A 14,748-nucleotide genomic window follows, 5' to 3' on the forward strand; every position below is an offset into this window, starting at 1 on the left:
AAACATTGAGCCTAAAAAAGGACCTTTCCCAAACACTGACTTCAGTCCCAAAAACACTCGGTACTAAAATGGTCCAACAATGTTTAACCATGTTACAGTCTTCAAAATATCAATTCAAAAAAGTGCAATCACTTGTAGAAAATGAAAAAATTTAATGTGTACATTAATGCATCCATGATCAGTAATACCACAACTGTTCAACAAGAGAGCCACAGCATCGATACAAAAAATTTATGGTAATATTTACAAAATAAATTGAAAAAATATTTTATTATTTACATCTTCTCACATTATGTTGTTAACTGACACAGTCTTATCGTCTCTTTGGAGGAAGATAGATCAAATGAGTTTATCTATTTTTTAAAGGGTCAAAAAAATGATGCTCCAGGGCTTCATCTAGAGTAATTCTCTTGACAGGGTCATACTCCAACATCCTACGAATAAGGTCAAAAAGATTTTTATGGTCTTTATCATGACAGTGCATGAATTCCTGGAAAAAGAGAAAGAAACTTTAGATACATCTCTTTGGATTCCAGAATCAAGTAGAGGGAAGAAAATAGTACTCTCTTACCTTTAGTGGTTTACACCGCCTCCTAACATAGCGACCTGCAGAACTATGTTCATCCCAGTCCAACTGGTCATGGTGGAAGTAACGTTTCCTGTATACAAAAAAGCTACATGAAATATATCCTTTCTTTTTTTAGTTGCAGCCTTCCTCCCCTTGTCCTTGAGATATTTTTAATTTCCAGCTGATTCTCTTTGATTCCTTTCTCTCACCATTTCTGTGAGCTCTGGGCCACTTCCTTTACACATCCTGACAGGTATAATCTTCATCAGATCTTTTCCCGACAATAGTTTCTAAGGTTCCAAAAGTTCTTCCTCTGAACAATCTGACCACTGTCAGCTTTGTGGCCATTGCTACTTCACGTGTCCTTGGAAGCAGGTCCCACTGAGATCAGTGGATGCATTCCACTGTGTACATAGGATATCAGTCTTAAATGCAAGCTTCAAAGAATGGGTGTCCATCCTTGCAAGTCTCTTACCTAAGCTCCCCTGTGCTCTTTCATCTCTTAAGCATATTTCCTCACTTCCCCACCACCCTTCTGTTATTTACTCATGGATTGCTGTGCTTGGTCTTACTCTGCTGTTTCTCCTCCTCAGGAAGCCAAGAGGAAGGTCTAGAAATCCCACAGCAGCATCTCAATATAGAGCAGTGGGGGGGAGGGGGGAGGAGAGCTTCCCTACCACTTTGGTCTCTACAAGTCAAACAATGAAATTAAACAGCTGCTGCTAAAATCAACTGTGAATTTCAAATACAGGGGAGAAAGAGAGGGAGAGCCCAGAGTACATATTCAGATCCATTATATATGTTGTAGCTCAACAGGATTGAAGTGATAAATTTCAATTGGACAGACCAACTCCCCTTGTTTCATAATAACTACTGGTGTCTCCTGTTGTTCTTAGCATTTTCTTTTCATGTAATGACAATCACAAAATCATGTAAGAATTCCAACAGTCAATGAAATGGAAATTTCTGTTCAGTTTAATTTCTTAACTGCAGAATGTGTAAGTGGCATATACAATTATAACTGCAGGCTTAAGTAGTTTACAAAAACAGAAAACAAAGCATATTTTTAACCACTTGTATAGAACATTTATACAATTTAAAATAAATTTACCTTGATTTTTTAATCATGTGTGTGGGTAAAGGTCCTAGTATCCTCTCCATCATTGCCAGATGTTCCTTACTGTCATGTGTCTGGAAAGGGGAGGGGCAGGAATTGAATGTATGCAATATTTATTCTTTGTCACATTACCAACTGCTGAAGTTAGAATCAAAATATACTTTGCCCATAAACATGATTTTAAAAAGTTATACAGTGGTATAGAGGCGTTGTTTTCCCCCTCTAACTCAGTGTTGTTAATCTTCTAAGTATAACATTCCCACCCACCGCTCAGGTTTTCAGCTTTATGGAACACCAGAAGGAAACAAACCAAGGAATGCAGAATAAAGAAAACAGAAAAAAGAACTGGTATAACCAAGATCATACAGAGAATTGAAATTTGTAATTAAGTCTCAAATGAGGTCAGAAAAACATTAAACTTCCCAAATAACTGAAATTAACTGAAAATGTGTTTTTTTGCAGGCTGTTGTTAGAAGCAGATGTAATAAATATCCAACAAGTGGCAGAAAAAGGCTGTGGTTTTTCCTTGTCTCTTATGTGTCAGTTTTTCTGCTGTCACCACCAACCAGACATTTCTAATACACACAGTAAGTCCCAAGTGTTCAGAAACTTCTACTGCTGAGCAACTGTTTGTCCAGCAATGACCAACAGAAATAACAGCAGGTCCTTGAATAGCATATCCTTGTTGTGGCCCATAAAAATTGATAACAGAAAGAATTCTGGCATAAGCACGATAGAAGCCCCAGTATTGTGCAGCAGTTTCAGATCTACATTATACCAAAAAGCGTGCAGTCCCTCCAAAGATGTTATCGACAAGTATACCATAAATATACTGGATTGTATCCAACAGTGACACTCAGTTAATGGTACAGATTCCTTAAACCGAACAGAAAGGGGTGCAATTTTTGGCGATTGCACCCTTCTGACTTCATAGCCGACCCTAAATCTACTCCAGAGGGTTTGGGGACTGTCAGGGGAGGATTTAAGGGTGACCCTGGGGTAAGAGCTGAAAACTTCCTTCCCTGATCTGCAGGTGGAGACCTTACCGTCAGCTGAGTGGCTCTAATGGATGCAGCTCAAACTCTTTCCACACATTTTACAAAGTAACTTTGTTCTCCAAACAATCTCAGCCAAAGTCTTTAAATGTTAGTGTGTTATGAAACATTTGCAGGACTAGGGTACATTTAACATTTCGAGCATTTCAACTCTACATACTTGTAGAAATGCCAAAAATGAAAATGAAAGCATTAACATATATTTTAAACCAGATTTTCAACTGCAACTCAAGTGAAAAGTTCTAAATAAAAATGACATACACATACCTGAAAGACTGTAAAACCAAGGTAATATTCAATCAGAATGCATCCTATGCTCCAGACATCACAGGGTTGGGACCACCCAAGGGCTATAACACAATTCACAAAACATTAGTTAGTTGAAAATTCAATCCAGACTAGAAAGCCATCTCCTGAACAATCTTGAGGTTATTTCATAAACCATCCACCATTCTTAGATTTACTATTTTCCTCCACTTTTATGGAACACAACTAAGCAGTAATATTATACATGAATATTAAAAGTAATTTTTCAAATGTTTAAATTATATAAATATTATTTAAATACGTTTCCTTGAATTGTTACATTTCCAGGAAAATTCTCTACTAACCTAATATAACTTCAGGTGCTCTGTAGTGCCTTGTAGACACTAAAGTGCTATGATGTTCATTGTCATATGTTGCACTTCCAAAGTCTACAATTTTAATATCTGTATTTTTCAGTGTCCGTTCATCCCGCCTCTGTAACAAAGTCAAAATGAACATTATTATTTTTAAAAAAGAAGTTGAATCTCATTGTTAACACAAAGACTTAACAAATCATGCTTTCTGCAGATTTACTCCGTTCTGGGTCTACTGTTCATGCACATGGAATTGGCAAAATCTCCTTCTTCCTATTTGGGAGTGGGGGAAGCCTCTATAATTACCTAAGGCAAATGTAGTTTAACAAGCCATGCTTTTCATATTAAGAGCAATGATACAACAGCTAACCTAGGTGAACTAATTTTTACATAGAAAATGGAAATCCATAGTTTCACAGTTCCTTAACTATACTATATCCATAAGCCTTGTGAGAAACCATATCAACATAACAATTAGTAGTACAAGTACTGGTTTGCTTTGTCATCAGCACATCTGCTGCATCTTCACATAAATGTGAAAAAATGACTGATCTTCTGTTCAAGGCCTTTACTATCATTTATCAATAGATTTTGGTCTTAGCAGCCACAAAGTACTTAAGTAGAATACCTGAATATGCACTTGAATATATCTTGTGTTATGGTAAAGGCTGCTTGATGCGAGCAAAACTTAGAAATTGTATATGGCATGGTTGACCATAAAAAAGTAGAAACAGCCCACTGGGAAGAAGTCTTAAAGCAAGTGAACTTACCATTTTAGAATTATACTTTACTATATAATCAGATTCTACAAATAAAATATTTTCAGGTTTCAGATCTGTATGAGTCAACTTATTGTGATGCAAGACTGCCAAAAAAAGAGAGAGAGAAAGTAGGAACGCAAAACTCAAATCAATGCCTATAATTTTAGGTTATGGAAAAATTCTTTAAATTTTAAAACGTACTTACAGTTTATAGAATGACAAATCTGATAAGCCATCTTCCTAATAAGTTCAATAGGAAAAGGCAAAAAGCTATTTTCTTTAATAAAGTCATAAGTACTGAGTCCCAGCAGCTCAAATACAATGCAAACATGGCCATGATGTTCAAACGATTCCAGCATCTGTACACAACAGCTAGAAAAAAAGAAAGCAACCAGAACAATAACTGAATAAAAACAATTGGTAATTGAATACTGTTTAAAATAATGCTTTCATTCTAGTTTATACTTACAATCTGCTGCCAGGATCCAAGGCATTTAAGTGCTCCAATACCTGAATTTCTGAACGAGCTGCTTCTCGGTATCTACCAACACTTTTCACAATTTTTATAGCTACATGCATCCCTTTCCTATGGAGTAAAGTAAAATACTGTCAATTAAATTTGCCCATTTTCAACCAAGTGTCAAGCATTCTACTGTAGACTGGATGCATCGGTAAATCATGGTTATTTTACACTTATTATAACACTTATTTTTGAGACAAAAAAGCTAACAACTTTGTGCTATCATCCGTTTTATTTGTTGTACATGTTCACAGAAGAACATAGCAACTGCAGTGAGCATCTAATTATTAATGTTAAGAATGAAATAACTTCTACTGTTAGCCCAAGTATGACTGAAAGTTGCATTACACAAATTAAAGCCAGGTGCACCCAGATGTCCACAAGGAGAATTGAAAAAACAGCTGTTGGTGGGGAGAACTGCTTCTTACTGGGGATGGTGTGTTTGTTGAAATGCACCTGTTATTTATTTCAAAATACTGTATTACAGAAATATTATTGTCTAATTTTCTGTTCTTAAGTCTCACAAAACTTCATGTACATTGGATAGCATGTACATTGGATTTCTACCTTCAGATGGAAAACATTGTTTCAGAGATACTATTGAAAACATTGCATACTTACATGTGATGATCAATGCATTCTACTACTTTTCCAAAAGCACCTTCCCCTAAAGTTGAAATAATTTCATCTAAAAAATAAACCAAAGCTTTTATTGAAGTAGCTGAACAAAGATTAACATTGTTAAAGCATGTCGTAGTAAAAACATTAACTTAATGTTTGCCTTTGAAAACATTATTTTATTGGATAGGTGTCATGAAACAGCTATCTAGCTATCAGTCTAAACTTAAGCTGCATTTACTATTGTAGCATTGAATAGCAATATTTAAGAATACAGAAATGAAAAGAAATGTAAAATAATACAAAGACAAAAGAAAAGACAAGAGAGGGCAATGAAGATTTTTTATCCCCCCCCACCCCTACTCCTCTTCTAACATACTAGTCTAAACAGATTTTTTGCTGATTTTTTAAAAAAAGGGTTGAAAAATATTCTATACATCTTGCTCTTAGTACGTCTCCACTTTGACAGATCAGGTGACCCTCCTCATCCTCTACACTCCTGGATCTTTTCCTTCGGTGACTCTTCTGGAAACGGCACCAAGATCGTCCAGCCAATCAATATATCAGAGTGAATTCAGGGTAGAATACGCAATTCATTCAGCGGGGATATTCAGGCATTCAGTTACGCACCAGGCCACGAACAGTTGGCAGGAGCAATTTCAAATTCAGTCCCCAGAAATTCACAGGGCACAGTTTATGTTACAGAAGAAAAACATGGCAAGGAACAGATTTTCAGATAAATATTTAAGAGTAGTAAGACAACAGAAACACAACACAATTTTGTTCTCAAATTATGGATTAATTGAAGACTAAAATTTAAATTTGCAATGTAAATATTTACTTTTGCTATTTGAAAAGATTTTGTCATTTGTGTCTACTTTTTTGAAATAACTAGGTCTGATCTCCTTGAATATTTAGCAAATTATTTTAAAATAATTATTATTAAAAAAGCAGAACTTCAAAGCAATTTTTCTTCCATATTTAAAAAAGCTAAAGGGAAAATATTCATACTTCATGAAATGCAGTCTGCAATCTAATATTCTGAGTGTATTGATTCAATAGTACAAATACTATTTAAACCATAATAATCCTAAATTTGAATGTAGACATCAGCAGTGTCATACTGTTTCTGGAAAATCCAAACTCCTTTCCTTGCTAATTGGTAGAGGGAATGCTTTCTGACGGATCAGTGAATGATCAAAATTTGCATGGGACTGAACTAAACTACTGAATAGAAACATGCTGAATTCATTAGACTTTTTTCACAGCCTAATTCCATGTAAATTAATACCTTCTGTGTCTTTGGAGATGGGATGGAAAGAGTGGCTTCAAAAGGATATAAAACTCATTCAAATGAGAACAGCACTTGACTGCTTCTCTCTACCAGCTCAACTAAGAAATCATTCAAGTTTTTGAAAACTTCAGACAAAAACTCATGTGGTTGGCACCACTCACTATGTAAACATTTTCAAATGTCTGAATACATGCTATGTATATATTTACAGCAGATTAAGAGAACCCACGTTTAATTGTAGCTCAGGTAACTGAAACTTTTAAAATATTGATACTCAGAGAATCTGATACTCCGTGAAGAAACTTAAAACACTAATACATTGTTAATACATTTTTAAAGTATGCATACCGAATACAAGCTGTCATGGGGGTCATGTTTCTTATGCTTTCTTTTATGACTACTTTTCCCACTTTGACCAGAGGATTTGCTAAAATGATGTTGGCGACTCTTTTCATACTCTCTGCAATGCTTATAGTCATCTACATCACGGAAGTCATTTATATACTCCTCAACGTATCTTCGGTCATGACGGTCTCTCTTAGTTATGGATCTATCTTCCAAGTAGCTGCTGAAAACAAATAAAATTTATTTTTTTCAACTTTTTTAAAAAAAATCTTGTTGAAAGATAAATCTACCCACCATCAAAATGTAAATAAATTAAAAGTATACTAAGACACTTATTATCTTGAGCTCATCACAAGAATTACACCCTTCCTGCTAGATTTTCAAGAAAGTCTAGTAAACTTTCCCATGTACATTGCAACAATATGAAAACCTGTGTTTAAATAACTTGTGCAAGTATGGAGTGCTCCCAAAAGGAAAATCACTAATTCAATGCATCACTTGGATTCACAAGAAAGTCATAAACTGCCTCTTCTTCAAAGGCAATGACTGCTTTCTCAGGACAGCTTTATTATTCATCAGCCTTGCTCTATCTCACTTGCTGATAACACTAAATCTCATGAAGTTACATTCAAAACTAACAACGGTCAAGAGCTAGGTGAATAGTGAAGGCCTAGAGCAAAATAACTACCAATTCAAAGGGCCTGATTTCAGAAACCCATACAAAGCACCCATACAAAGCAGTACAGAAAACAAGTCAGAGTCAAATTGGACTTTTATTTATATCAGTAAATATAAAGGTCCCACTATTGGAACACTTTCTCCAAAATCTCAACTTATCCAAACACAAAGTATTATATCAAAACCTCACTACACAAATAGCTGAATCAGATAACCAAATGAGAGTCTGCCCACTTCCTTATTTGTGTTTTGCTGGTGGGCAGAAATCACTGGGGGAGGGAGATCAGAGACAAATCAGTGAGCAAGAGAGAGGGCTGCAGCAATTTCAGGCAGAAAGCATGGAGGGAGAAAGCATGGATTAGAAATGAATCACCTTTCATCTATATGTATATACTGATGTATTAATACGGCACTGTCTACATATACACATAACTACACATATGTGTGTGCCACACAGATATATCTGAAAGCAATCTGGACCACAATTGCCTTCTTAAATAGTGCTTTAAAAGCTTTTGCTCATTTCCATACGCTCAAGATGAAAGAAATAATGAATAACATCACAGCAAGTATTATTCATTTTAAAGTGAACTACCACTGAAAAACTCTGATTGTAACTGCAATATGAAAACTTAAAAACGACAAATGTAAATCAATAAAAGATTTAAGTTACATCTAGTTAGATGATCATTAAGTCAAGAGTCATTTACCTGTTGGCACTTTTAAGTGATTTATAGCATCTGCCTTCTCTTTCACTGCTATGTGACTTCCGCCTGCGCTTTTGGCTATGTGTGCTCTTTTCTTCATCCCAGCTCCTTCTTTCACCCTGCCCAGAGCACTGCGTTGGCTTTGAGTGCTTCATCTAACACAGGAAAATATACCAAAGCAAAAAGGTTACATTTCAATGAGAAAATAAAGATGAGAGATTAACAACCCCCTCCTGCACGTGTTTATTTAGATGTTAAACAGGGCTAACGCCTAGATAGCACACACCTGTGCACACTTACTTGGGAGTAAATCACACAGTACACAGTGGAACGGGCTTCTGAGTGAACATACAAAGATTGGGTTGTGAAATAACTTTAGTCTGTGAAAGGCATTTACAACTGAAAATGTGAATAAATAAAACAAGTGTGGGGTGAGAATATATCATCAATACAGACTATTTGCAGCTGCCCCATCTTGTTGCTCTGGTATCCCTGCCCTTGTTTCACTTGGACCTAGGTTACATTATCTATCTCATAAGGAAGACCAACGAATATACAGTCATACCTCTTGTTACGTCCGCTTCATGGTACATTCTTTCAAGATACGTCCCACGGCGACCCAGAAGTACCGGAAATGGTTACTTCCAGGTTTCACCACTCGCACATGCACAGACGCACAAAATGACGCCATGTGCATGCGCATAAGCGGCGAATCGCGACCCATGCACGTGCAGACGTGCGTTGCGTTCTGCTCATGTTGGAAACGGGGCTCCGGAACGGATCCCGTTCGCAACCAGAGGTACCACTGTACAAAACAATCAAGATTAGTGTATTTCAAACTTTGCAATCACAAGGACTAGAAATATTTACTTAGAGGATGGAACCAAGAGTATTTAAGAAATGGAACTGCATATCATACCCCATGGTTTTATGAATAGAAATACTTATAGATGAAAACCTATTTTCTTCATCCATTATTAAATCTGATTGATATACTATATATGTGTCAAATTGGTTTTGAAACTACCCTCCCACACTAATTTCCTCTTAAGAATCAAGTTACCATATATTTTTCGCACCATAAGATGCACCTAGTTTTTAAAGGAGGAAAACAAGAAAAAAAATATTCTGAATCAAATGTTGTACTAAACTATTTAATAAACAACCGGTATATCAGAATCATATTACAACCATGTAAATAAAGTGAACAGCAGTCAACAGTGGCATTAAGAACCATCATCACTGTCATTAACAAGTGAAGAGAGACCTTAAGGTTCGGGTACTTTTCTAGTCTTCTTTGAACCCTAACAACTCATCAGTGCTACAGTCAGAATTTATGAAGCTCAGTTGCTCAATCACTGACATCACTTTCTTCACTATCTTCATATAAAATACCATCTTCGTTTCCATCCAAAGCATTGCTAATGCCACATTTTTTGAATGACTGTAGAATGATTTCCTCCTTCACTGAGTGCCATGATGTTTTCACCCATTCACAAACTTGAGTGACAGTGGGCCCCTTCATTCGTCCAGTAGGTGTCAGATCATGATTACCAGCAGCCATCCATTTGTTCTGTTCTTTTCGCATAGAGACCTTAAATGGCTTGTTGATGGAAACGTCGAGAGGTTGCAACTGGCTGGTAAGACCTCCAGGAATTACAGCTAGATGAGTCTTGACTTCTTTAAAGCACTTTTTTGTAATTTCGCTAATATGTGCTCTAAACTGGTCAAGTACTAATAAGGCAGGTTTTTTCAAAAGCCCTCCAGGACGTTTGGACCACACTTTTTCAACCCATACTCTCATTCCATTTTCGTCCATCCATCCTTTCTCATGAACATGTACAACAATTCCTCGTGGAATCACTTCTTCTGGAAATGTTTTCCTTTTGAAAATTAACATGGGTGGCAATTTGGTGCCGTCTGCACAGCAAGACAACACAACTGTGCAATAGGTTTTCTCACGTCCTGAGGTTTTCACGGCGATAGTTTTGGTATCTTTCAGATCAACAGTCCTATTAGATGGCACATCAAAGATTAGCGGGACTTCATCCATATTCCAAATCTGGCCAATTTCAAATCCATTTCTCTTCCTAGCATCAATTACAAATTTATGAAAAGACAGAATCTTAGATTCATATTCTTCTGGCATTTTTTGTGCAATTCTAGTTTTGGTGCACATAGCAAGGCCATATTGCTTCATAAATCTGTAGCACCATGATGGTGATCCAGTAAAATCGTGAATGCCTTTCTCTACAGCAATGCGTTTGGCTTCATATATTATCATTTTTGTAGAGACTGCGAAGCCATTCTTTCGGTGATTTTTGATCCATTCTTTCATGGCCACGTCCAACTGTGGCCTCTTTGCAGCATTTCCACGAAAAGTGTGCTTACTTTTATCTGCTTTTTGCAGCTGATCCTCCTGTTTCCTCCACTCTCTTATCATTTTTTCAGTTGGAGGTGACCCAAAATGTCTCTCCGCTGCTCTGTTTCCATGCTCCTTAGCATATTTTACTACCTCTAGTTTAAAAGGAATCTTATATGCTAGTCTTTTCTGCTTTATCATCCTTATCAGAATGGGGGAGGTTTTCTGCAAGAAAATACAGTGATGTACAAACTGTCAGTAATGTACGGTTTCGCCAATGTTTACCACTGAGTGCTGACCATACCTTTAACTAATGGCATCACAGTAAACATAGCCAACATACAGTCTGTATAAAAAAAAATTACCGTATCACCCTAAAAGTTTATTAATATTATAGCATACGCATCACTTTCTTGAATTGTCTTAGGCATAGCAGCCAACTCCTAGAGGCCTAGGTGCCTCCCCCCCATTAAATATTTGAGGGAGTCCCCCCCCCATGTTGATGGGCATTGTTATTCATATAGTGTGCATGCACTTTGTCTTGAGACCGCAGCAGTTCTCAACCTGTGGGTCCCCTGATGTTGTTGAACTACAAGGCTGAATTGCGGTATGTGAGGTGGGGCTTACCTGCCCCCCCCCAATATTTTATTGAAGTTGGAAGATGGAGGGAAGGGAGAGCTCACATTTGTGCACGCCTGTGGTGGGCAGCTGCCTTGCGTTGCTGGAACCGGAGCAAAAAGAGGAGACGACACCAGGGTAGAAGCCCTGTAAGCCGCTCTCCCCTTGCTTGAATTACTGGTATAGTCAGCTGGGGGGAGGGGTGGAAGGGGCTGCCCTCTGCCCCTCCTTCCGGCTCATTGTAAAGCAAGTAGAGTAAGAGCCGCTTACACACGTGTAAACGGCTCTCCCTTTGCTTGAATTACAGTAAGCCTGTCAGTCCCTTCTCCCACCTCACCAAAAAGCCAGCAAGAGCGGCAGACACGCTCGGCGCGGTTCTTGCTGGCTTTCCATTGAGCCGGAAGGTGGGACGGTCCCTTTTCCCACCTCACCGAAAAGTCAGCAAGAGCCGCTTCTCCTGCCTGCATTCGCTCCATAAGACACACACACATTTCCCCTTACTTTTTAGTAGGAAAAGTGTGTCTTATGGAGCGAAAAATACGGTATATGCTTTAAGGTTTCACTGTGCATTAGTCATTTGAAGGTTAGCTGTGTAACTTAAATCCCACCTTGCTGGATAACATTTCATCATCTGTTAGCTCTCAATATTATATTACAGATCTATATAAAACCTGAAAAGTTCAAGCATTTTGGGACTGAAAGCACCATAAAAATATTTAAATAAAATAGGTCTTCTCATAGGCAGACCGCTCAAGGCTTCAGCAAACAGTTATGAACACAAACAAATCAAACTCAATCATAATTTGTGTCAGATTTCCACGATTAAAACATCCATACAGGACATTAATTAAATACGTATCAAAATATTACCGGAGTATAATATTCCATCCAATATAGCTCCCCAACCTGTTCTAAAAAGTGGGACATACTAAAAAAAGGGGGGGCATACTTTAAAGACAAAACAATCCCTGTTCAAGTGGTCGACTTCACTTTCCTACCCTCTGCTGTTTACCTGAGTAACCAAATTTTCATTCCCACCCGGATGAAAAATTTTGACTGACACTTTTATTTGAGCTCCTGTATTTTGGTTAATTGGACTCTCATTTAAATAGCCATTTCAGCTTACATTGAGTTGGGGAGGGAAGAGCTGTTGGGGTTACTCAAAATGGCATGAGAAGAATGTGAAGCAGATAGCAATAAGCCCATCAACCCTGGAATATCTGCGGTGTCAAGAAAGCTACAAATTCTCCAACTTCTTGGAGGACTGTTTCAAAATCAGTAGGTAAAGTTCTAAAGTGAAAAGAGGGCCATTCTCAAGCCTGGAGCCAACACTGGATCTGAAAGGTATCTCCACTAATCCCAAATGGATTGAGACATAACCTATGCAGCTATCAACTAAGAATGCTCTGGGACTCAATTTCCTGCATGAAGCAGGAGGATGGACTAGATGGCCTGCAAAATGACACCACCCCCAAGCCTACATTTCTGCGCCCACGATCACTTGGTGATGAAAGGTATTCTCCCATAGTCAGAAAGTTATTCGTTTGCACTTCCAGGATGTTTTAAAATCAATTCTAACGGGAAGCTCCACATGTTTAAACACTCGGATTGAACTGTCACATCCGTCAACGTTTATGAAAAAAAAACATGCTTTCTATTCCAAAACTAATTGGGTGTTTTATTCTGTGTGCACCCTGAACCCAATGCTTCCATCAAGGCTGTCTGTGTAAAATATGCATTAGCTATAAGAAGTGTTGCTTCTTCGTGGTAGGGCTTAATTCTAAAACTAGAAATGCTGGGCTTTGCCACTCTCTGGAAGCCACACTTGCATCCTACCGCACAGAAGAGACTGCTGTCCCCAATCCAAGGAGAGCGGACATTTCATCAGGAGAGGGACCTCAGGCTCTCCTGCTTAAGGGTCCTTCCCCCCTGCCCAGTGCCACTTTTATGTATAAGTTACACAAGCTATAGCTTAGGGCCCCACTCTCTTGGGAGCTGCCCAAAAATTTAAACTGGATGTAAATTTCCAAAATATAAGATAAAAAACAAATAAAATAAAACCTACATACAGCAACAGTGTTTTGTGTTGTGTAGGCTCCTATGATGTAAGTAATGGGCCCCACTTGCTAGCCTGCTCCCTAAAATATCACATATTTTGTTATGGGCAAATGGCTTTATATACCTACTAGGTCCATAAATTACCATATAGCATATATTCAACACAAAAAACAGCGACAATTTGTTGTTGACAAAGGACAGCTGGACATATAAAGGGCCCCATTATCTTCAGTAGCTTAGGGCCTCATCAAACCTAAATCCGGCCCTGCCCACCCACCTACCCCCCCCCCGGGCTGCACAAGTCTAGGGGGTGAGGGGAAGGTTTACATGTTAAGAAGTGCTGGAGGCCTCCGTCTCCGAAGCTCAAATCCGCCCCTCCAAGCGAGGTCTTAAAAAAACAACAACACGCTTTTAACGCGTAAAAAAATATTCCCTACCTTGCATCCTCTTACTCTCTATATCCCAACGACTGTGGGGGTGGGGAGTGTGAGAGGAATGGAAGCCCCACAGAGCAAAACAAGGACCCGGTTTCCCGCCCCTACAAAGGGCCTAGCGAGAGAGAGAGAGAGAGAGAGAGAGAGAGAGAGAGAGAGAGAGAGAGAGAGAGAGAGAGAGAGAGAGAGAGAAACGGGCCGCTTCCCGTCCCTCCGCCACTTACGCTCAACGGCGAGCTGCGAAGGATAAACGTGTCTTCTTCCGTCCACAAACAAACAAAATGGCGGCTTCCCTCTTCTCCCTCTCCCTCTCCCTAGCCACGCCCGTAATTGCGGGGTTGCGTCACACGTGCTGATGCGTAGACTTATAATATATACAGGCGCGCGCACACACACGCAAACAATGTCCGACTTCTGCGTGGGCTGTGAACGACGCTTTTTGTTTCTGGTTTGTCGCAGCAGCTGGGACAGAAAGCAGCTGCAAAAACAGAGAGCGCTTCTCCTGTGCGCGGGTCTTGCTTGTGGGCTTGTTTGATGTGTGTGTGAATGGCATGGGGAAAGCAGCCAGATGGGCGGGGTACAAATGTTGTTATTGCTGTTGTTATGGAAGGCACCTAGTTGTTGGCCACTGGTTGGGATTTTATATAAGCCTTTGACCTGAGGGCTCTTACGTTCCCAACTTTTGAAAGGGGGGGTCCTCTGTTTCTGATGCTACCTTTTGGGGGTTTGCTGTTGTTTGAAGTGGCGGGGAAGGAGACACGCTTCTTTTAAGATCTTGCAAGGTTCTGCACTCCAGCCCTGTGAATTGGAAACAGCATGAAATGCAACCTGAAAACTGTCTCCTGACAATGGGATTTTCTCCTCTATAATTTCCTATCTCTATATAAAGCGGGATTGGCTCGGGGAATGTAGGTTCTGCGTTTTCATTCCAGCTGAGGCCCCGCCCACAGCGGGAGTTCTGCTGGGAGGACAGACAGAAGTTGGCTAGATGAG

At 38.9% G+C, this 14,748-nt stretch overlaps 1 protein-coding gene across 2 annotated transcripts; it reads right to left on the bottom strand.

Annotated features, from left to right (window-relative positions):
* Positions 1 to 132: 132 nt before the first annotated feature.
* Positions 133 to 14,125, bottom strand: CLK4 (CDC like kinase 4). Of its 2 annotated transcripts, none has more exons than XM_081900633.1 (13): positions 13,980 to 14,125; positions 8,287 to 8,438; positions 6,902 to 7,118; positions 5,697 to 5,784; positions 5,263 to 5,329; positions 4,591 to 4,707; positions 4,327 to 4,493; positions 4,131 to 4,225; positions 3,352 to 3,481; positions 3,008 to 3,090; positions 1,680 to 1,759; positions 572 to 659; positions 133 to 490 (listed from the first exon to the last, which is right to left on the bottom strand). In XM_081900633.1, the coding sequence occupies exons 2-13, from the start codon at positions 8,436 to 8,438 to the stop codon at positions 350 to 352; spliced, it is 1,425 nt and encodes a 474-aa protein (XP_081756759.1). In that variant the 5' UTR covers positions 13,980 to 14,125; the 3' UTR covers positions 133 to 349. The 2 variants fall into 2 exon arrangements, with proteins under 2 accessions (XP_081756759.1, XP_081756758.1); XM_081900632.1 differs by having other exon boundaries at positions 6,902 to 7,121.
* Positions 14,126 to 14,748: the final 623 nt, after the last annotated feature.

The sequence above is a fragment of the Podarcis melisellensis genome, assembly GCF_964234715.1.
Source record: "Podarcis melisellensis genome assembly, chromosome: 2".
Classification (NCBI taxonomy): domain Eukaryota; kingdom Metazoa; phylum Chordata; class Lepidosauria; order Squamata; family Lacertidae; genus Podarcis; species Podarcis melisellensis.